General features: G+C 40.6%; 1 protein-coding gene across 2 annotated transcripts in view; it reads left to right on the top strand.

Moving 5' to 3' along the window:
- Nucleotides 1-17,619, top strand: part of LOC308284607 (uncharacterized protein) — a 55,677-nt gene extending 38,058 nt beyond the window's left edge. For both annotated transcript variants that reach the window (XM_080725287.1, XM_080725286.1), the window contains 4 exons: nt 2,741-2,880; nt 6,028-6,159; nt 11,803-11,948; nt 16,689-17,619. In XM_080725287.1, coding sequence (XP_080581413.1) covers nt 2,741-2,880; nt 6,028-6,159; nt 11,803-11,948; nt 16,689-16,883 — 613 coding nt within the window. In that variant the 3' untranslated portion in view covers nt 16,884-17,619. The remainder of the gene's footprint in view (nt 1-2,740; nt 2,881-6,027; nt 6,160-11,802; nt 11,949-16,688) is intronic.
- Nucleotides 17,620-22,596: the final 4,977 nt, after the last annotated feature.

Genomic DNA, 22,596 nt, shown 5'->3' with positions numbered 1-22,596 from the left:
CAGCTAAAGCAGACAGCTAAAGCAGAATCACTGTCTTCTACAGTTTGGATCAATGGATTTACACGTTTTCTTTCATGGGAGCATTAGCAGCGGGCAGGCGGGTGGGCTTGCAAAACACACTTTTTAGGGCACTCTAGCTCGGACACAGAATGGAGAAACGTGTCCGTTCATGGGCTGCAGTGAGCTTGAGTAACAACTGAACTATAAAGCTGACGCCTCATTATCAAAACTAGCGGCAAATGTAACGCTCTCTGTGTTAACGGCGACTGCTTCTCATAATAAACAGCCAGTGCTAGCGCGAAGCTAATGCTATAGCGTATCTCGCAGCTCGGCCACTTGTCTGTAGTAAAACATAAAGCCCCGCCGTTCTCGAACACTTCTTGCCTTTTGTGAACATTATATCTTAAAAGTAAAGGTCCTATGCCGGTCTCTCATCTGTTTACTTCATAAGCGTGGAAGAAAATCGAAGCAGCTTGTTGAAATAAAGTTTATATCGCTCATTTTGTCAGCCGGTCCTTTGTTTTTAGACACGCTACCTCCCCTGGTCACGTGGTATAGACACAACAAATAATAGAGGGGAAAATAATGCACCGGCTGACAAAATGAGCGATATAAACTCTTTATTTCAACACGCTGATTGGATTTTCTTCCACGCTTGAAAAGTAAACAGTTGAGAGAAGTGTATAGGACCTTTACTTTTTGGACAGAATGTTCACAAAAGGTAAGAAGCGTTCGTGAGCGGCGGGGCTTTATTTTTTACCACAGACGAGAGGCTGAGATGTGAGATACGCTGTATAGCGTTAGCTTCCCACTAGCGCCGGCTGTTCCATTACGAGAAGACATCGCTGCGTCTTTCTTTGTGTGCCCGAGAGCGACTCAGAGAGTCAGATCACGACGCTGTATGGGGCGGTGCTCAAAGCGTGAAATTTGAGACAATGACTTCTCAGAGCGCAATCTCTCCGCCCCCAAAAAACACGTACAATTCCTTCCAAAAGCAGCCTAGTTTAACAAATAAAAGTAGCCATTGTAGTACCTTTAAACAACTATCTTTTGACACGAAACCCTTGTTCTAAATTCGAACTTGTGTGAATTGGAAAAAAAAGAAAAATACAAAAAACGACATCGACTTCATTTTCTCACTTTTCTACTGTTTTAAAATCGCCGACATTTGGACGGTTCCTCCAGCCTCAGTCACATATTTCCATTATTAGATAATACCCAGGACGGTACAGTTTGCCATCAGCATTGAGTGTTGTCATATTGTTTATTTAGCATCACACATTTTCAATGTTGTAAATGTTCTTATTCTTACTCTTGATGTTATTTTTTTTGGTGTGATGTGTGTTTTGAATTGTGTAATTTCTTGTATACTCAAAATGGACAAAATCGCCATTAAAGAAGTTGCCTTTTACCATAATATTTACAAATCTATTGCAATAACATTCAAAATAATTTTCCATATTGTTCTTTTATCCATTTCCTTTAATATAACATGGAAGGAAATACATTTAAAAGTAAAGAATTAATCAAATGATTCTGATGTTTAATCGGATTATTATAAATGGGCATTAAAATATTGAAGGGCTTATAAAAGTCTCCAGAAAATAAATTCAAAATGCCAACCACCTTAAAACTTCTTCTATGGGTACCTTCTAACAAAAAAAATAAAAAAAATTGTCAGCTTCTACCCAAACATAGCCGCAAAAGTAATTTCTGAAGCACTTTTCAGTTTTGGCCCCTTGACTATTGCGCTCACAGCCGTAGTAGCCCAGGCTTCTCAGCCTCTTGTCTATACTTTCACTACTCATTAAAACAAAGACTGTTCTTCAAGATGTTGAAAGCCTACTTTCCTTGTAGTGGGAATAATCGGAGGCCATCGGACCACCTCACATCTGAAATATACTTTTTGGCTATAAAAAAATATATATATATTTCTCATTTAAGGATAATATAGAGGGATAAGTTCAGCATACGTTTAAGTGTTGAGTTTACAGATGGTGCTAAGTTCCTTAAATTGCTGCAATTTATGGCAAAAATCGCACTGATCTGTTGGTCTTGGTTAAGTACTACCTTTATTAAAAAATGTTTTGTTGCTTAAGTTTATGTATTCACTATTCATTGATTCACTCGTATACCAAAATCCATTAATAAAAATGTTTCCCACTGTTCTCAGGTCAAATATTGATATGGGATTTAAATGTCATTAATTAATTACAAAGCCTTAGAAGATACATTTTTTCCTGTTCCCGCTTCTCCCCCACATCACGTGATTTAACATCTACAGCTCTCCTTTCAACCCACAGTTCAAGAATAACATCCTTGGGTGGCACAGAATGTTGTCCCTTGAAAGAGAGAAGTTCTTACTCTTGTGTACTGGCTCAAGGTTCAAGGAGTTTATTTGTCATTCAGTACAAGTACAGAACAACATTTTATACCCATGTCCTGGACATAGCGAAATAATAAAATATGCCTTGACACTGGAGGTGCGCTCCCAGCGCATCACACACCAAAACAAAAACAAAAAGTCCTGTCCCGTGACCAAATCCAGGGGTTGGTTTTTCTCGCACAGTGCTGTGCGTCCCAAGGTCGTGTCACCAACGTTTACAATAGGACACCATCGTCCTATTGTTTTTAATACACGGCCAAGGCAATTACCAACCTAGTGTGACCTCTGCTACCTACAGTATAGTATATGTCTCTGAAAGGAGATTGACTTTTATTTAACATAATGTTTGTTCAGTGACAAAACCAAGGACATGCGGGTGGTCTTGGGGGGAGTGGACCTGACGACATATGAAGACTCTGGCCAGGTCATCCCCGTGGCGGAAGCCATCGTTCACCCGGATTACAGACCACCACCAGTGTACTCTAGTGACATTGGTGAGGCCATGAATTGACATACAACACAACATGATTAACTGTCAAGCCAGGTGTTACTCTCTGTTTATTAGTAGGGACTTTAAGCAAGGACGGCTACAGCAGTCCGCTCCGGCAACAGGAAATGGATCAGTGCTCGATAGATAAACCTGCTTTCTGTGTGGAGTTTGCATGTTCTCCCCGTGTCCCCTAGGGTACCTCACAAAAAACATGCAGTAATCCTGGTTTCTACACTGCCTCCCCCTGGGCATGGAGGGGAAAGTAACTAGTGGGAACAACATCTTCGTTCCACGCGCTACGTCCCACCGGGGAAACTCCCCCTTGTCAGTTGAAAAGAAACGGCTTGGACTCCTTTTGCATTGAAGGAAGCATGAGCGCAGTTCATCCCAGATTGGCAGAGGGAGAGTAGTTCCCAGGATTACACTTGGCAATTGGAAATTCATGTGTTGATATCACGTTCATACAAGTTTTTTTACAGCTTTCATTTGCGGTGAAATGTTGAAAAAAAGAAATAATAAAAAAAAAAAAAATTTGTATTCTGTGTGGATGTAATAAGAAAAGCAACTGTTTGAATGTGAATTATTCAGATCCTAAAAGTCAGTATACTGCTTCCGACGTCAGAAAACACTTCCTAGTTCGGTCAGGTTTTCTGAACTATACAGGTAAGACTAGTTCCTGATGTTGCACGGCTCAGCTGTTACAGGCTGCGTACCAATAGACCCACCCCCACCTGCATCTGAATGGCATACCAACTAGCGATGCACGCGGAAGCGATACCGAATCCCTCTGCCCCGCGATGCTTATGCACCAGAGCAGAAGGAGGCGTCTGCAGTTGTATTGTTAATATGCGCAGTGCTGTGTCCCTCGCTATTTCAACGGATCCAAGACAAAAATAAGGACTAAAGTATAATTCTACCACTTTCCTGTCAACAAGAAAGAGAAGAGGAAACGCTGCAATTTTTCCAGTGGTGGAAAAAAGTGTGGAAAACGCTAGCCCTTTCTGGTTCTCCAGCGCATTGGTGTGTAAAGTACATTTACTCAAGTCCTGTACTTAAGTACACTTTTGAGGTATTTTTACTTTACTTGAGTGTTTCCAATTTCCAATACTTTTAGCCGATGGTGGTGAGGGACTTTGTGCAGTGGAGCGAGGCTAACCATCTCTGGCTCAACGCTAGCAACACCAAGGAGATGGTGGTGGACCTCCGCACTTCCAAGAGAGTTCCCCCTGTGCCAAGCACCATGAATGGAGAGGTGGTGGAGTTTGTGGACAACTACAAATTCCTAGGAGTGCACCTGAACAGCTCACTGGACTGGTCAGACAACATGGAGGCGATTCACAGCAATGGGAAGAGCAGGCTGTTCTTCCCGAGAAGATTGAGATCGTTTGGCGTGTGCAATAGGATGCTACAGATGTTCTACCAGTCTGTCATGGCAAGTGTTTTTTTTTTTGGAATAACCTGCTGGGGTGGCAACAACAGAGCGGGTGACACCTTTAACCTTAACAGACTGGTGAGGAAAGCGGGCTCCTTCGTTGGGTCCTCTTTGCAGGGGGTGGAGGAAGTAGCCAGAGTGTGAACGGCTAGGAAGCTGGACTCCATCTTGAAGAACACCTCCTTGAGATCTTCAGTTACTGGAGTAAGAGAGGAAATGAACGTCTACCCAGGACGGAGATGCGAGATACTAGGAAAGTCTTTCGTACCGGCTGCTCTCAAGTTATACAATGAGACACACAGCGGTCGCTTGACTAGGACTACCTTCCTATTTTGCACGCATATTCTTCCGACACTTTTTCTGTCCTGGCTTGACCGTGCAGTCGCTTTTCACAAAACTCTGCAATATGGCAGAGGACTATGCCAAACGGCGAAACACAAAGCTCACAACAATTGGCCAAAGGGTGGCGCTGTAGGAAGCCTTTGAAAGTGGAAACTTTGCTTTCATGCTTTGTTTGACATATAGCTATGAAACCTGTATACACATATGCATCACCTAATGCACCTAACTAATCACCTAACTTTGCATAATTGTCTTTTTTAAATTCAATTATTTTTTTATTACATTATTTATAATTTTTATCCTACGATTTTGTCACCCAATGCCAATTGCTTATGTAATCCTGGGCTCTGCTCTCCCTCTGCCGCACTTGGGGAGACAACGGACATGCTTCCTTCTATGCATGAGGAGTCCAAGTTGCTTCTTTTCACCTGACAGTGGGGATTTCCCCGGTTTGGACATGGCGGGTGGAAGGAACACATTATTCCAACCAGTTCCTTTCCCCTCCATCAGGCGCCCCAGCTGGCCAGGGGGAGCCATTATGGAGACCAGCATTACTGCATGTTTTTGTGAGGGTATCTACCCTAGGAGACACAGGGAGAACATGCAAACTCCACACAGAAAGGCCCTATCGCCAACCCCACCTAGGGTGTGGGCGCTGATGACGCGGAGGAGGGAACACGCCCCCAGCACCCACAGCATCCCGTGGCGGGAATTGAACCCAGGACCTTCTAGCTGTGAGGCGACAGCGCTAACCCCAAAAAGTTTTATGCAAATTATTCTTCTACGTCTAAAACATACATGCCAGGTCAAATGTTCATGACATTTGGCAAAGATGTAGAGGGTTAGTCCAAATGTCACTGAAACCAATCTTATTCCAATTGTCCAAAGGGGGGCGCTATAAGAAGCATTTGAAAATTCAAACTTTAAACGGGCATGAGTCATGCCTCGTTTGGCTTGAAGACATGCATATTGCCTACACGCGTGCCTTGACTCAAGAGGAACACATCTGTGTCTTTTTCAAGTAAGCTCCGCCTTTAGTTTGCCGCCATTTTGAGCAGTTTGTAAAACGCTTAAACCTGTTTTTATCCTGGGATTTTTCAGGAATTTGCATGAAACGTTCTACACACAATCTAAGATCCTTTATCTAACATGCCTATGAAGTGCACACAAAATAAATAAATAATAATAATAAATATAGCTGCAAGCAGCGATAAAGTGGCCAAAAACATCTCAAATCATGAACACAGCCTGCTTTTTTGCTTTCCTACTTTTTCCTGGCCTGGCCACTTTATTGATACTTGCAGCTATATTTGAGATTATTATTGAGACTGTATGTATTTGATGAAACTTGTGTTAACCTTGCTTACTGTGTGTCAGCTTTACTTCAGCTGAGTGCCACCAACGGTCCTCTCTGTGCTGTGGAAACCCGCTATGTTAAAACTGCCTGTCTGCCAAATCGACTGTTCCCTGCAGACAAGGAGTGTGTGGTCTCTGGATGGGGCCACACTGGTATGTATCTATCTACAAACCACATATACCGTTACATTGGTATCTATCTATCTAGTATCTACACATTACCACTGTTCTGAAATAACCTCATACCATTACAGCTACAGTGAATTTGGAAACCCAGGGAGCTTTAAATCTCACTAGAGTTTCAATTTTAAAACCACATAGCAGACTATGGAACCAGTTCAGTCTCTAAATAAGGTTGGGCCTGTGTCATGAGCTTTGTGCACACAGTCACATGGTAATTGTTGGACAAAAATGGAGAGCCAGCTAATGCGCATAACCAATCTGCAAGCTCTGTGTGTTGGCTAGCGATGACAATACGTCAGATTTGTCAAATTTGCTCCCGGCTTTGTCAAGTGTCTACATGAACTCAATTGTATTGAGGGGTTCAGGGGAGGGAAGTCAGGGAGGGGAAAGTGAAAATATTCATTGCACATAATCCTGTGGGCTGAGGCGGCACCTGTCAGCAAGAGGTGTTGGGTGGGAGGAGTTGGACGAAGGGTCTACGTCCTCCGGTGAGGGCTCCTCACTGGCAGGTGAGTCAGTATAAAATAAAACAGCATGCATGGCCGCCACCGCTTATGTTGCCAATATTTCCATGGTAATACTACTTTTCAAGGTGGTATTATTAGCTGCAAATACGAACTTCGGGGGTTTTGGTCAATTGATTTGGTTTGTTTTCATATTACATTGACACAAAGTGGGATACTTGGTAATTATCTTGTGTACAGGCTAAACTAAAACTTGGCTTAGATGATTTTCTATAGGCTACTTTTGACATTTGAATCATAATTTAAATTATGCTAAATTTTAAATGATCAGATGATCATAATTTAGAATTTAGAAGTGCGTGCCATGCACGCATTTGTCCCTCCTGGCAATACTACTTTCAAAATGGTGATGGCACCTATGCTGCAGTGACAACACAGAAATGTGTGTGGGGAGTAATTAATTGGAATAACTACTACAGTGGGGAGAAAAGGGGAGAAAAAATCTATCGCATGACAATGAGTCTTTAAAGGTGATTCACCATGCATTTAAAAAGTATTGATGTCATATTGTTTATGTCCCAAAAATGTTTTTCAAAAGGTTTGAGGCTAAATTACCACTCCTGAATAGAGAGCCTCTCTCATTTTTGAATGGCTCTCAGAGCATTTCAGCTGCAGTACCACCTTTGGCCTGAACTGTGCCACCCCCCCAAAAAATAAAAAGTTTGGAAAATGTTTTTTTATTTTTTATGATGACGTCACAATCGGCAGATGACGTCACAATCGGCAGCAATTCTGGATAGCCTGTTTTGAGAACCCGTGGGATACTTTTAACCTTCGCCTTCTCAAAACCAGAGAAAATGGTCAGAAATGGGACTTTGTGAGGATAGAAGGTGCTAGTGGGACCCCAAAAAAAGGTTTTAAAATAGGAAAAGTGAAATTTCATGGTGTATCACCTTTAAATGAGTGCCAAGAAGTAAAAAAAAAAAAAAGTTATATAGTGGTTAGTTAGGGTTAGGGCCTAGCTAACTCTAATCCTAGCTAGTGAGAGAGAGAATATCACATTAGCCTAGTTCTTAGGCTAAGACTCAACATTTGACATATCGGTACCACCTGGGTGGGCAAATTCTAGTTGTGATTTTTTTATTCCTATACATCTCTAGATTACGTTTTGATATGATAGACCTTGCAGACAGGTAGCTTAAGTGGTGTTATCAGCTGCTAGAGTTACCATCCCCCTTTGAAAAATTGCATTTAGACACAGGTACATATCTTTTATTAGCTCATGTTCAGGACATATTCTAATGTTTTATATTATATGTTTGGTATATTTTTTAAGGGGACAACTTCAGCTTTCATTCAAGCCCTTTTGTGAATATGCATGATAAGTAGAGTGGTCACTGGAGCTCTTCAAACTTTTAATAAATAAATACAAATAACTCTTTACGCCTAAACCATATATTTTCTTTTAGTTCTGTGGCATCAAGAAACATCAGAGACACAAAACACAACAACTGGAATACAGACATGACCATAAGGATTCAGGAAATGTATAATTTACCCACAGTATTTCATTCTGAGCTGGTAATCTTCAGCCTTATCTTAACCCTTTAAGTGCCTATCCCGAACATGTTCGGGATATTCGGGATCAAAAACAATTTTTTATTTGCTATTTTACTTACCCCGAGCTGCTTGGAGCAACGTGGGTGGTCCCGGCTCGCACAGCGCTCACCAACGAGAGACGCTAGATGCTCCGACGATTTATTCCATTGAAAATGGTTTAAAATAAAGTTTAGAGCCCCCCAAAAAAAACCTCGGTACCGGTACCGGGACGTATTCCAGAGTGCCTATCCCGAACATGTCCGGGATATTTAATAAAATGAATTATTTAATCGGAGGCCTCAACGAAGCCCCGGTCTAGACGTCCATCCATGCCCGGGACTTAGACTCGGCCATCCACGGGCCGTATTCGCGCTAACGGCCGCATCGCGCCGCCCACTCCAATAATAAATCACATCTTTAGACAGGATTTTCTCCGGATTGTGTTCCCAGACCCAAAGAGAAAGTTTTTTGCGGCTGAAATAGCTTTAGATCGGGCTTCTAAATGGGTTAGCATTTTGGCTACATGTCAGCTAGCTTCCTCCTCTCGTCACCCATAGCATTGACTGGAGTGAAAACACAAGCCAGTTGGGAGAGGGTCGACGAAAGCTATAAAGAAGGTCTATGGAGAAATTTCTGGCACTCTAGCGCCCCTTGTGGCCGGATGGCACTGTATGAGTTAAACAAGCACTTTTTATGAGAAATGGACAGGTCTATAGGCCTATATGAAAGAATAGCACTAAACCTCCCTAAACATTGATACAAAAGGGTTTCAATTGATTATGGTACCTTTAGGCATGCTTGAGAACATCCCAAAAATCCAGGAAAATATATTTACCATAAAGGCATATCATTTCAAGATGGCACCCAGGATGGCTGCCGGGAGCTTAAAATGGCTATATCTCAATTATTATGCAACCTAGAAAGGTGGTTTTGGTGTTTAACCCAGGTTTTGGGGTTCAAGGAATGTGACTGAATCAGTGAAATTAACACCAGTTAATCATTTATTGCCAAATGCAAGATGGCGTCCCTCCCAAGGTGATGTCCCATTATACTATACATAAAAACAATAAATAACACTAACTCTCGCATTTAATGTCAAAACTAGCAAACACTTTTGGAAGCATGTATAATATGTATTAGTATTTTAATCACTTAAATAAGCACAAAGTAGTCAAGTTATCCTGTAAGCCAGATCTACTAGCCCTTTAGGCACTTGTTGTCTTAAGTATGCACTGTTCGTTGCCATATTCTGACTCCTTTGGAAGAAACTTATACGGATTGTCACATTCCTTAAGAAGTTGACATGGTCCACAGACAGTGGTACATTTGCATACAAGAGCAGCAGATATGAATGACCTTCATGAGACCGTCTAGGCTAGAGAAACATTCATTCAGGTTTCAGCCCCAGCTCTGGCTACCATACTCTTCTTTTCCCATCCTGACCATAATGGTAAATGGACTGCATCTATATAGCGCTACAATGTACTTAACATTCAAACATTTACTCACACACTGATGGAGGAGGAAACCATGCAAGGCACAAACCTGCTCATCAGGTGAAATTAGGGGTTCAGTGTCTTGCTCAAGGACACTTCGATACCAACTCCGGGGGAAACCGGGTTCAAACTCGTTCCATTTCCCAAGCTGCCACTCTACCTTCTGAGCCACTGCCACCCAATTATGTGTTTTGTGTTAGTATGCTCTAAGACAGTGGTTGTCAAACATTTTAATTTCAATAACCTCCATAACTCTGAGAGGGTACAATGCAACTGTAGTGATACGCGGAAGCGGGGATTGAACCCGGGACTCCCACTCGCCAGTCCAACGCACAACCAGTCGTGCTAATAGGGCTGAGCCCGATTAGCAGGGCTGTTGTCGCTGGTTCATGGCTGGTACTAACTGTGGGGGCTACAATCACCCCCCTGATCTTTGGAGCGCGCCCTCGCGCTTCACACTTCACGCCGCGGACCGCCGCACACAACGTGGACCTGTCCCTCACGCGAGGATACCACACTCCTCACCCTGCCGACAACGCCAAATGTAGTGATACGCGGAAGCGGGGATTGAACCCGGGACTCCCACTCGCCAGTCCAACGCACAACCAGTCGTGCTAATAGGGCTGAGCCCGATTAGCAGGGCTGTTGTCGCTGGTGCATGGCTGATACTAACTGTGGGGGCTACACAACCACATTAGGTTCTATTTGCACACTTCCAGTGTTTTTGACTCCCTCTGTGAACCCCACTTTGAGAACCAGTGCTCTAAGAGTTGGTCATTTGTGGCAGATGTTCAGGTGTTACAATGCTAACCTTCTGGGGAATATGTGGACTTTCCACCTAAGAGGGCATGTATGAATTCGAACCCACAACCTCTGTGGTGATGGGCAGGGACTTTACCACTGTGCCAGCCAAAGACCTCCGGGGATGTCTTTTAAATGGTTGCTGTCATACAGTACACTTTAAAACTGCCATCTATTTTGGACAAGACTTCTCAGATTTTGGTGTTGGCAAAAAGGCTACTTTCCATAAGCTTGTAAACGGAGACCCTGTTCTCCATCCATAAGGCAATGGATGGCCGTAGCTGAGAGACCACCTGGGACACTGAAGGTCCCAAGTCTGAATACTGGCCCCAGCTATGTGGTGTGAATGAGCAGGGGTGTAACTGGAAACAGATTTTCTCAGTGGAGTTAACCATGTCTCCTCTTTGTGCCAACACATTCACTGTCCCAAACCAGACTGGTGATTGATCACCTTGGGTGACAAAGTAATGGCTCATATATTCAAACAACCATGCAATATAACTCCTTCTGTAACTCTGGGAGTGTGAAAATGGAACCTAATGGACACATAATGTGGTTACATTTGTACCCTCAGTTATAGAGGTTCTTGAAATTACACATTTTGAGAACCACTAGTTTAGAGCATACTATCAGACAGGGCAGTAATTTCAGGGAGGCCAAGAAGGCCATGGCTGTCATTGCACATCAGTTTGGCCTTGTGCCCCTCCAAAAAATGGCATTCCCTGAGACCACAGTGGCCTTAATGCCCCAGCTGAATGTACCACTTCTCCTCAGTCTCTTTCTTGTCATGTAGACGCCAGTGTTTGTCTACATGTTTAAAACCAATCCAGTATCTTTGCTTGGTGCAGGGCTGAGTATGGATCAAATTGTAAATAGCATAATTTATTTATTTCACAGCAGATAGTCTACATGTAAAGTGTAAAATCATCCTTATTCAATTACTTCTTTCAATGGACAAAAAGAAAAGGTACCAGAATCAATTGTAAAACCTATCATATTTTAATTGACTTATATTGACCCTAAACAATTTAGTATAGTTAAGGTTTTGCCCACTCAGTGGTACCGATATCTCGTCTAGCCCAATGACTAATTATCCTACTATGATCTATGTAATACACTCATTTCTGGCTAAAGAATAGGTTCCTGGCTGACCTATTGCTCTCTAATCTGAATCAATCTATTCCTTTACCAATGGAAGCACAAGATGTATGATGATTTTACAATGTTTGCCTCTCTGTGTTCTTGAACCTCAGAGAATAATAAGGGAACTTCAAACAGACTGTTGAAGGCCACGGTTCCATTGATGTCTAGTCAACGCTGCAATGCTGCCTATGGATTCCGGGTGGATCTGACCATGATCTGTGCAGGATACATGGAGGGAGGAGTTGACGCCTGCCAAGTGAGTGTGTGTGTGTGTGTGTGTGTGTGTGTGTGTGTGTGTGTGTGTGTGTGTGTGTGTGTGTGTGTGTGCGCGCGCGCAAATGGCTTTTTTACATTGTGGTCCTTTTGTACTCAATTCATAGTGTCAAGTTATTCGTAGTTACATCAATAAATTGCCAATAAAGTATAAGTAAGTTCTTCTGTGATGAACATATATTATATATATATATATGATATATATATATATATATATATATATATATATATATATATATATACATATATATATTAGTAGGGCAGGAGAGAGGCGTCCGACGGCACCCAAATTACATGTTTTCAAAACCTGTTTTTTTAAGACCCTTGTGGTGTCTAGTTATGATTTCTGCTTGTTGCCGTGGTCAACTAATGTCTCATGGGGTTCATTTTTAACCTTTTCTTACATCTATCCCCAATCTGAACCATACAATGGACATAACAAAGAATGCCATAACACTCAAGTATCCCTGATTGCAGTAGGCAGCTCGGGGCGGCGTTACGTATGCGGGCGGGCCGTTGTGTTTGTGGGCGGGGTTAAGTGATCATCAACCAACTCTCAGTCATCTATACATCAACCCCGCCCACCCCGCCCGTTGCAGCCATACACTCTTGGCCCGTTGCGGGCAGTTTTAATGGCGGCTTAATGTTGATCATTCATAGAATTATAAATTGAGTCCCACCGCGTCTGTTTCAAGGCGTCCTTTGCCATGAACGATCCATTAAATATGTTTAAAGTGGCTTAATGGTGGTCATTAATATAATTTAATTTATGGATCATCTGTTTTCTTTTTCTTTTTTTTTTCTTTTTTTTTTTAAGTGACTTTGAATTATGTAATTTAATTCACATTCATTCATATCAGAACAAAAGCTCAGGTCTGAGTTGGAGCAAAGCTTAATTGTTAAATTTTATATATAATGTGATATAATATTATACATTACACATTAAATTTCTCAGAGGACCCTGAAATGTGTGAATTTATGCAAAGAGTAATAATGAGTGTAATTAATAAATGTTAACACTTGCTATGCATCCCATGTCTGTGATCAAAGTGCTATAATAAATTACAACCTGTTAATAACACTGTATAATTATGTATAGCCAAATTATAAGCACTCATTACCCTACTTGGTAACGCTTTACTTTACAGTACAGTAATTACCAGGTACTTACTAGGTAATACCCAGTATTTAATCAGGTAATTTTATTTACCAGGTAATTACATGGTAACTACCAGGTATTTTACCTAGTAATTACCTGGTAAACACCTGCTATGTTCCTGAAAACTACCAGCTAATTATCAGGTAATATTAAGTATTTGCCTGGTAATTACATGTTAAGTACCTGGTAATTCACTTTTTAATTACTAGGTTTATTACCTGGTAGTTGCCAGGTATTTTCCTGGATACTACAAGGTAATTATAAGTATGTAACTACCCAGTAGTTACAGTTGAACTGTACTGTAAAGTAAAGTGTGGGTCAATTGGATGACCTTACCTGGTAATTACTCAGTATTAACCCAGTAACTAGAAAAGTTTTTTTCCCAGGTAATTACCCAGTAGTTACAGTTGAACTGTACTGTAACATAAAGCATGGGTCAATTCCATGACATTACCTAGTAATTACTAAGTGTTTACCCAGTAACTAGAATATGTACCTTGCATTTACCCAGTTAAGTGGAACTACGGTAAAAATAAGTACTTTTTGTTGGGACCAAATGGCATCGTGGCCATGGAGTGGTGAATACTCAAAACACTCTTTTTTGCGTCCAGTGCATGCAAGTCAGCTTCTCCTCTAGACAGCACACTGCGTGTTGTGTGAGGAGGTGTTAATATAATTAATTTATATTTGTGTTTGATCATGGCTTGGTAATGGTGGGGAACTGGGGATGCTGGTGTTTTGGGTGGGAACTCTGTGGATTTCAGATGCAGTGTGCTCGGAAGAAGACTTTCGGATACCAGAGAGGAGAGCCAGGACTTGGCATGCACTGAACGCAAATGAACACTGGTAATTTTGGGGGCCTTCAAAATCTGAGTGTTTTGAGTATTCACCACTACCTGGTTATTTTATCCACCTATGGCCACGATGCCATTTGGTCCCAACAAAAAGTACTTAGGTACTTAACATGTAATTACCAGGCAAATATTTAATATTACCTGGTAATTACCTGGTAGCTTTCAGGAACATAGCAGGTGTTTACCAGGTAATTACTAGGTAAAATACCTGGTAGTTACCATGTAATGGTAGTACCTGGTAATTACCTAGTAATTAACTGGTAATTACCGTACTGTAAAGTAAAGGTTACCATGTACTTAATGATTTATTAAACTATTAAAAATACTTCATAAAGAATTTGACTAATAAAGCGATTTTTTACAATTGTCAATGACGTCTTACATTGACTTATAACAGTAAAATGCATTATAAGAGTGATTATGAAATGTTGAGAAACAATGGTAATTTTAATTTTACATTGATACATGGAAGGGTCATTATAAGATGGTTTATAAATTATAAAGTGTTATGACTGAGTACTCCAGTACACCACGGCAAATCATCTGCCTCCATCTCACTCTCTCCTGTTCCCCGATCTGCGTGCTATGGGCGGGATTCATCAGGGCAGGGATCCCACCCATACGTAACCCCGCCCCGAGCTGCCTACTGCAGTCAGGGGCTTCTCATAACACTTGAAGTAAACAACCTACAGGGAGAAATTAACACATTTTGTCTATATGATCTTGACACAAGGAATTCATTTACGTCATAATTTTTAACATTCAAGCACATCTTGACCCTATTTCAGGACAGAAACAGAACATTTTCAAACACACACATCTATGTTTCTCTTTGTAGAAATACATTAAGGTGTGTTCTTTTTATACCATGTTTTTGGACCCTAATGGTGTCTAGTCAATATTTCATCTTGTTGCTATGGTCAGTCAATGACGCTTGGGGTTCATTTTTAACTTTTTTTTACACCTAGCCCCAAAACAAAACACAAGATGGAGATAATAGAAAATACCATAACTATTGAAGTAAACAACATACAGAGACAAATCAACACATTTCCCACATAATTTGCACCCAAGGAACTAATTAAAGTGGTTATTATTAAGATTCAAGCACATTTTGACACTACTTCAGGGCAGAAACTGCAAAAGAATTGCCGAAAATATCCAAATATCCAATAAAATATCCACATCACATCTATATTTCTCTTTGTACAACATTTCTAAGGTCACACCACATACTTTTTAATACCCTAATGGTGTAGGACAGTAGAATGACAGGAAACAGGGAGAGAGATGGGGAGTGACAAATCTGGACGGCTCAGGGATCGAACTAGCAACCCACTGCAGGCTACACAAAGCCGATGTGGGATGCGCCCAGACCATTTTTAATCGATGTCCGCAAGTTATCAAAGAACAATTTCACTGGTCAGTGTCTTCCATCTCATCAAACTCCACCTCATCCTCTTCCTTCTCATCATCATCATTTTCATCACTGAGGCCACCATAAGCCAACAGGTCAATGAGAGATTGGGAAAGAATTGGCCCACAAAACCAGACAGGCTCCAAAATCCGTCCGTCTCCTGCCACCCCTGACCTTCGTCATAGGTTTAGGCCTCCAAAAGATTTGTCTCAGCTGCTTGCCTGTAACAGGCCACTCAATAGTTCACCCGCTGGAAGTGGGGGAAGAGCATCTTGGCAGGGGGGCAGGCGGGCAAAATGCATAATTTTCTTCAGCATCTTGCTCCTGGCCTGGTTGACTGATGTCTCACGTGCTTGATTTTAAATCACACGCGTGAAGGCTTCCAGCTGTTCCTGCACTTCCGGCTTCAACTTACACTCATCAGGATGTGAATTAATTGGATGAGGTGGAGTTTGATGAGATGGAAGACACTGTTTTTCACTGTTTCTGTCCTGAAATAGGGTCAAGATGTGCTTGAATGTAAAACAATTATGACATAAATGAATTCCTTGTATCAAGATCATATAGAAAATGTGTTAATTTGTCCCTGTAGGTTGTTTACTTCAAGTGTTATGGCATTCTTTGTTATGTCCATTGTATGGTTCAGATTGGGGATAGATGTAAGACAAGGTTAAAAATGAACCCCATGGGACATTAGTTGACCACGGAAACAAGCATAAATCATAACTAGACATCATAAGGGTCCTAAAAAAACAGGTTTCCAAAACATGTCATTCGGGTGCTGTCGGACCCCTCTCTCCTGCCCTACTATGTATTTTGTTTTACCCTCTAATGCGGACCCGGGGGTATTTGGTTTCAAAAACAATACTGATATAAAATGTTACTTAACAAATCATCATCATAAATTGACTTTGTCTCAATTCCAAACAACTTAGAGTTGAAGCATCTGGCAAGAGTAAGCACTGTCCTGTCCAGAAATGATGTCCTGTAAAAACAGTCAAAACACCTATAGCTCTTTCAGTGTTTAATGTGATATAGCAAAGCATAAATGCAAACATTTACCATGTATATCATATGAATTGTTTGGAATTGTTAATTAAAAAATTATATTAATATTGTTTTTTAAACCAAATATCCCCCGGGTCAAAATGACCCACAAACCAAACTAAGGTGAAGTGAATCTGAACAAAACTTAAGGGTTAAAGTGTTTATGATTAATCTATATTAAACATCATACTGGTTATATTAAAGTCTTTATAATAACTCTGTGTTCAACTGGTTGTCTCTTTACAGGGTGATTCAGGTGGTCCTCTGATGTCTCAAGAGAATGGAATTCACTACGTTGCTGGTTTGGTGAGCTGGGGGGATGGCTGTGGTGCCATAAACAAGCCTGGTGTCTACGCCAATGTCTACAAATTTGTGGACTGGATTAATAAGGATGGTCGTGAGGAGGATGATTACAATTATAATGAGACCTCACACTATTAATCCCTATTAATCAACCTCCATGTCTAATGATCATGTTGGTTATGGATGAGAACCATTGAGTGATAAGTGATAAGCAAGCATTTTGTAAATTCACCTTCATGCTGAAATGACACAAACAATGTTAGTCCTCATGAGAGACCCTCTAATAATGCACAATACAATGTTACTAGAGATATGAAGTTGACTTTAACGCAAGGAGAGTGTTTGATGCTTACTCATGGGGCAATTGTTGAGTGAATGGTGTATCGTTCTTAACCTGTTGACTGTCAAGTGCCATAAGGGGGGAAAAAATCTATAAAATGTACATGATTGAGTAATTCCAATTAGGGATGCACCGATATAATATCGGCCACACATCGTTATCGGACGATATTTGCCGTTATTGGTCAATATCGGTATAGGCAAATAAAACTCACATTAACCGATGGCAATAGGTGATATTGTTTTTTGTTGATAAGCATACATTTTGCGCTGGCTATGTTGGTGTGTTGGTTATTTCCAGCTGACCAAGAGAGTAGATTCTGAACAGTTATTTCTTAAATGCTAATGTATGTGTTTTCCTGGCCTAAAAGGGGAAATAATAACACCAAAAACAAAATAAATAAATATCGGTATCAGTATTAAAACATCGGTATCGTTTTCGGCCAAGAATTTCCATATCGCTGCAACCCAAAAATACTTCCTTAAATCACAATGAAACATTTGTCAATTTTGTTTAGAGTAACTATGAATAAAAGTTGATTCTAAAGCGGCTGGTCCCATTCATTGATTCTAATTGGATGGTTTCTGTTTAGTAGTCAAAGTGTTAAAAACACACTATATTCTGATAGGTCTGAGAATCTCTAGTGAAAACAGCTCAACTGTACAGTAGCCAAACATAAATGAATGAAGTCAAATGAAAAGAGAAAACTTCTAATTAATTAGATTAATAAAGGGGATTTATTTCATGAGAAATTCTCTTAACAAGTGTTGAGATAGTTTGGAGATCGTTTCCGGGGTTTTCATAAAAGTACCAGCATTTATACATTTTATTTGATGAAGAGGTGAGTTCATCCACCTCATAGGTGTTGTATACACTCCTGTAAATAACGTTGTCATCCACGTTAGTTATTTTATGAGCCATTTTGTATTTATTTAATGTTAGTCTTAGTCTGGTTTCAATCGCCCTTGTTAGTTTTTATCACATATAGTCAACCTCATCCTGTCTTTATTTTGTCAAGTATTAGTGAACTAAAAGTCTAGCCTTTTAGTCATTATCTTAGTCCAAGACAACATCATTTTAGTTAGTCTCGTTTTAATCGACAAAAATGTTTTTAGTTTTAGTCAGGACAATTATTTTACCCCTTTAAATTCTTTTCAGCAAATAATATTGAACATATTATCCACCTTATCTAAAATGATTTCACATAGCATTTTCTCTCATCCTTTTGATGAAAAACACAAGGAATACAGTACAGTACAGTACAGTACAGTACAGTACAGTACAGTACAACAAGACCACACCTCGTTATAGAACCAATGATTCTAGTTCAACCAACCCAATACAACAGTACAGTAGGCTACAACAAGACAACACCTGGTTATCCCAGTACAGCCTAACATTATCTGGTCAGAACCACCAGCCCAGTTTTTATTTGTTGACGAAATTGTCAGTACACTTAATCATAGTTTTAGTCATCAGGGCTTAGTTTGTTTTCTTTTTAATTGTTGAAAAATTGTCAGTACATTTAGTCTTAGCTTTTGTCATGAGTTTAGTTTTTATCTAGTTTTTTATTTAGTTTTTGTCAGTGATAAAAAGGTAGTCGACAAAATTAACTCTAGTCCATTGTCACCATTAATGTTCCCGTTGATGTTAGTGACTTTGACGACACTTCCATGTTCTTAGGTTTGACTCTCCACGTTTCTTTCCGCTGTTCGATATCCTTACATATTTTGCTGATCTGGTGAGAGTCTCTGCCCATTGGGAGTAGTCCACTGAGAAAACATAATCGAGGTTCTTTGTTGTGTATTTTGAGGCAAATTAGACTGAAAATGAGAGTGCAAATCCATGTATATTTCTAAGTCTTTCTGGAGAAGAAGTGGTCGAGAAAACTCAGAGAAACAGGCAAATGAGGAGGTTCCTCCGTAGGTTTATTTCAAAGATGGGTTCCCAGTGTGGAGCTCTCGCTCAAGCAGCCTGTCGGCCTGCCCAAGACCCAAGTAGCTCATCATGACAAGATCTTACAACACATATTTATACTCAGTCCATACATGTAAAACAGGGTGGGTCAGTCTGGTCACCAGTTGCTCACTGGAGGTGTCGGTTCCTCTCAGATTGCCTAAATAGATCAAATCAACATAGTCCATTGTCTTAAGAAAGCCCTGCATAGTAAGTAGGTTTACCAAACAGAAGGCACTGTTAAACAAAGAGGTGTTAATCTCAGCATCTCTCTCTATGTAGATTAAGACATATCAGTTTAGTCCTCGTAGACATACTGTCTCCATAGTAGAGTGACAACATATGACATAAGAAATATTGGGTAATTAATATTGCCAGATTCACATCACATCATTGGTTTGGGACGGGAAGTATTATTTAGTATCAGCATAATCTACTGTATCCCAGACATAAATATTGTACTTGTACTCCACTACAGTCATAATGTTATTTTTTAGATTTGTATTATTATTACTAAACACACTAACCACTTCAGCCCACTATATATTACACATATAACTGTAGGTTTTGCATTGCAACACATTGTGAGCTTATTATGCAATTTTCATGTTTCATATAGATTTTGAACTTGTAAAAAGGGACATTCGAGTACAATGACTTAAAACTATATTTTACTCAGGTAACCCTAACTTCACAGAAAAGATGGTGTTTGAATGTCGCTCTGAAAGTGTTTTAGAACCGACTAAAATAATGGTCAATGAACCTGTTTAATACTTTAATTTTATACTATAATTCAGGTATTCAGGTATTCAAGACACAATCTTTCAGTGCTTCAATGAAATCGAATAAACCTCATCAAAACATTGTAAGAGAGAGAGAATCATTCTCCAACAGCACCAAAATGTGTGATGCTGGGGGGTCAGCACCTTCTGCACCACCTAAGACCACCACTGCTGGGGGGTTGTAACATCTGTACCACCTAAGACCACCACTGCTGGGGGGGGCTTGTAGATCAGGCTATTCTTTGGCGTAGAAGAAAACATGTAGATATATTAATTCACACAACAGTGCTGCAGAGTTATCTGCAACGCTATTTTATGCTATATGTAGTTAGTGTGTGTGTGTGTGTGTGTGTGTGTGTGTGTGTGTGTGTGTGTGTGTGTGTGTGTGTGTGTGTGTGGGGGGGGGGGGGGGGTATGCTTCATCTCTCTCAGCTAAGGGGTCCTTGGGCATGAAAAACATTGAAGACCCCTGTGCTATGTAGATGCCAGTCAACACGTATATGTGTGGTTGGAAAATGTTCTATCTGTGAGACGAGATCTTGTGGTTTTTGCACCTTTGTGTTCTTAGAAGAGACGGCGTGAAGGGACGTTAAGTGACTCGACGTATATAACATTGTGGTCAGCTTAGCTTCCAGAAGCTGCTCGTATTTCTTAGAAGCGCTGAGAAAAGAGGCGCTGTGATGATGCAGGCAGCAGGGGTGAAGTACCTGCCCACCACTGAGGGTAGGGGAGGTGGGTGCGGTGATCGCAAAGGCACAACAGTGCCTATATGGACAGTGCGTAGGGCTGTAGGCCTACTCGTTTCCTCCCGCATCTGAGCAGAGGAGGGGAGGAAAGAGAGAGCATACATAGTATACATCGTTGTTGTCGGGTGGAAACCTTCTATGTCCAAAACCATTCGTTTTGTATTTATCATGACAAAACTAGTGAACATAGCCGATCTGCAAGCACACAACGCCTCACACCAAAGGTAACACGTGCACACACACGCTTGCACACACATATTTTGTGCATTCATAGAGACAAACAGGCAGACAGGCAGGCAGGCAGAGGTTAAAGGTTTCTATAACACAGTTGGCCTACTTGTGGTACTATAATGTGGAGGTAACGTTTGGTACGAGGAAGGCCTTTAGTAGAAACCAGAAGCACATTTCCTCCCAAACATCCCCCAGATAACCACAGCGCTGTCATGCATGTGCACTGTGACATAAATACAATACCAATGCTAACTGAAGGCTGCAGAATGGAGATATTAACTTACATCGAATGCCGGTAATTAAGGTACAGAAACATTTGAGGGACACATGCATTAATTCCCAGGTCACACACACAGTTTAACAATTCATTCATGTCCACACAGAGGAAATAAACATATGCCTACAATATGCATACAAGGACATAAATATGTCAGGTGCAGCAAAGTTACATCCACAAAATCAAGGCATATGCAGTCATGATACATAGTGGAGGAAAAACAAGACCCAAAGTTGACCATACCCCTACCCGGGGTAGAACAAAACGCGACATAGTTTTTTCATATCTTTAGGATGTCCCCTTCATGAAATGGATTGTCCCGAGTTGTGCTTTTACTGCAAAGGTCATGAAAATGATCCATGAAGGCATTCACCACATAGGCAAAAAAAACGCCTATCCTGAAAGATGGAGTTCCAACTCAACCCTTTGTCATTTTCTACCTGCTGGTTGTTTTGACATCATACTTGCACAGATGGTCTACAGGTAGTGTCCCTACATCCCAAAACAATCAGAATGCAAAAATGTGCTTCTGTTTTGAATCAGCAGCCTTTTATATAAGGATTTTATATAGGCGGAAATGACATTTTTAAGGAATATTCCCCTGTAATCATGGTGATAATCTTCTATAAGGGGCAGAACAAAACCTGACAGTATTCTTTCATAACTTTTACTTGTCCTCTTCATGAAATGGATGGTCAGTAGTTTTAATTTTACTGCAAAAGTCATTAAAGTCTTCAATAAAGTGATTTACCAAAAAGTGCAGAAATCTCCCCACAAGTTAATCATGCACCATTTTTTTTAAATACTATTGAATAAATATAATATTGCATTTGATACCAACCAGACATTCTTAATGCCAAATAATCAATCACCAGGTTTTTGCATTTTCATTTATTTTTTTTATTTTTTTTCCCAATATTTTCAAATCAACAACTATTTCGGAAACTGCCCATTTTGTTTATTGTTGTTTTTTTTCAGCAGGTTGAATTACTCACAAACATTAGGACAGTCCATGTAAATACAGGTGCAATATTCTGTGCAATTTAACCCCACAGACAGACATTGGCACTTGCTACTTTTACCACAATCCTTATCCTTGCAGTAGAGATGAGTGAGGTCTCTTACAGCTTTTGGTGCAGGCTCCTTTTTGAACATGACAGGCTGCAGTGATGCATCTTCCTTTAACATCCAACCCTTCCCTACTGGATTCCACAGAAGGGGTCTGGGGACATGACTGTGGCACCATATACCAGTTTGGTACATAGCCCGTTGAACGTGCTGTTCAAAAGCATCCTCAGTGGGAGGTAGATGTGAGACTGACATGTCTGTCGTTGATGCAAGAATGCAACGTAGCTCATCAAGACTGTTACATGGCTGGCCCTTTGCCTTCTTTTTTAGGCCATAGAGAGTGAGGGCATATTGTCTTGCACATTCTAAAGCTTCTTGTAGACTATCTGTCAAGCCGAAGGTTCTCAGACCCTGAAGCTCTTCTATGTGCTTCTCCAGCTTGTTGAAAGCT

This window comes from Nannobrachium achirus, assembly GCF_963921795.1.
Source record: "Nannobrachium achirus genome assembly, chromosome: 5".
In the NCBI taxonomy this organism is placed as follows: domain Eukaryota; kingdom Metazoa; phylum Chordata; class Actinopteri; order Myctophiformes; family Myctophidae; genus Nannobrachium; species Nannobrachium achirus.
Note: the sequence above shows the minus strand (reverse complement) of the source record. Positions and strands in the feature narration are given on the sequence as shown.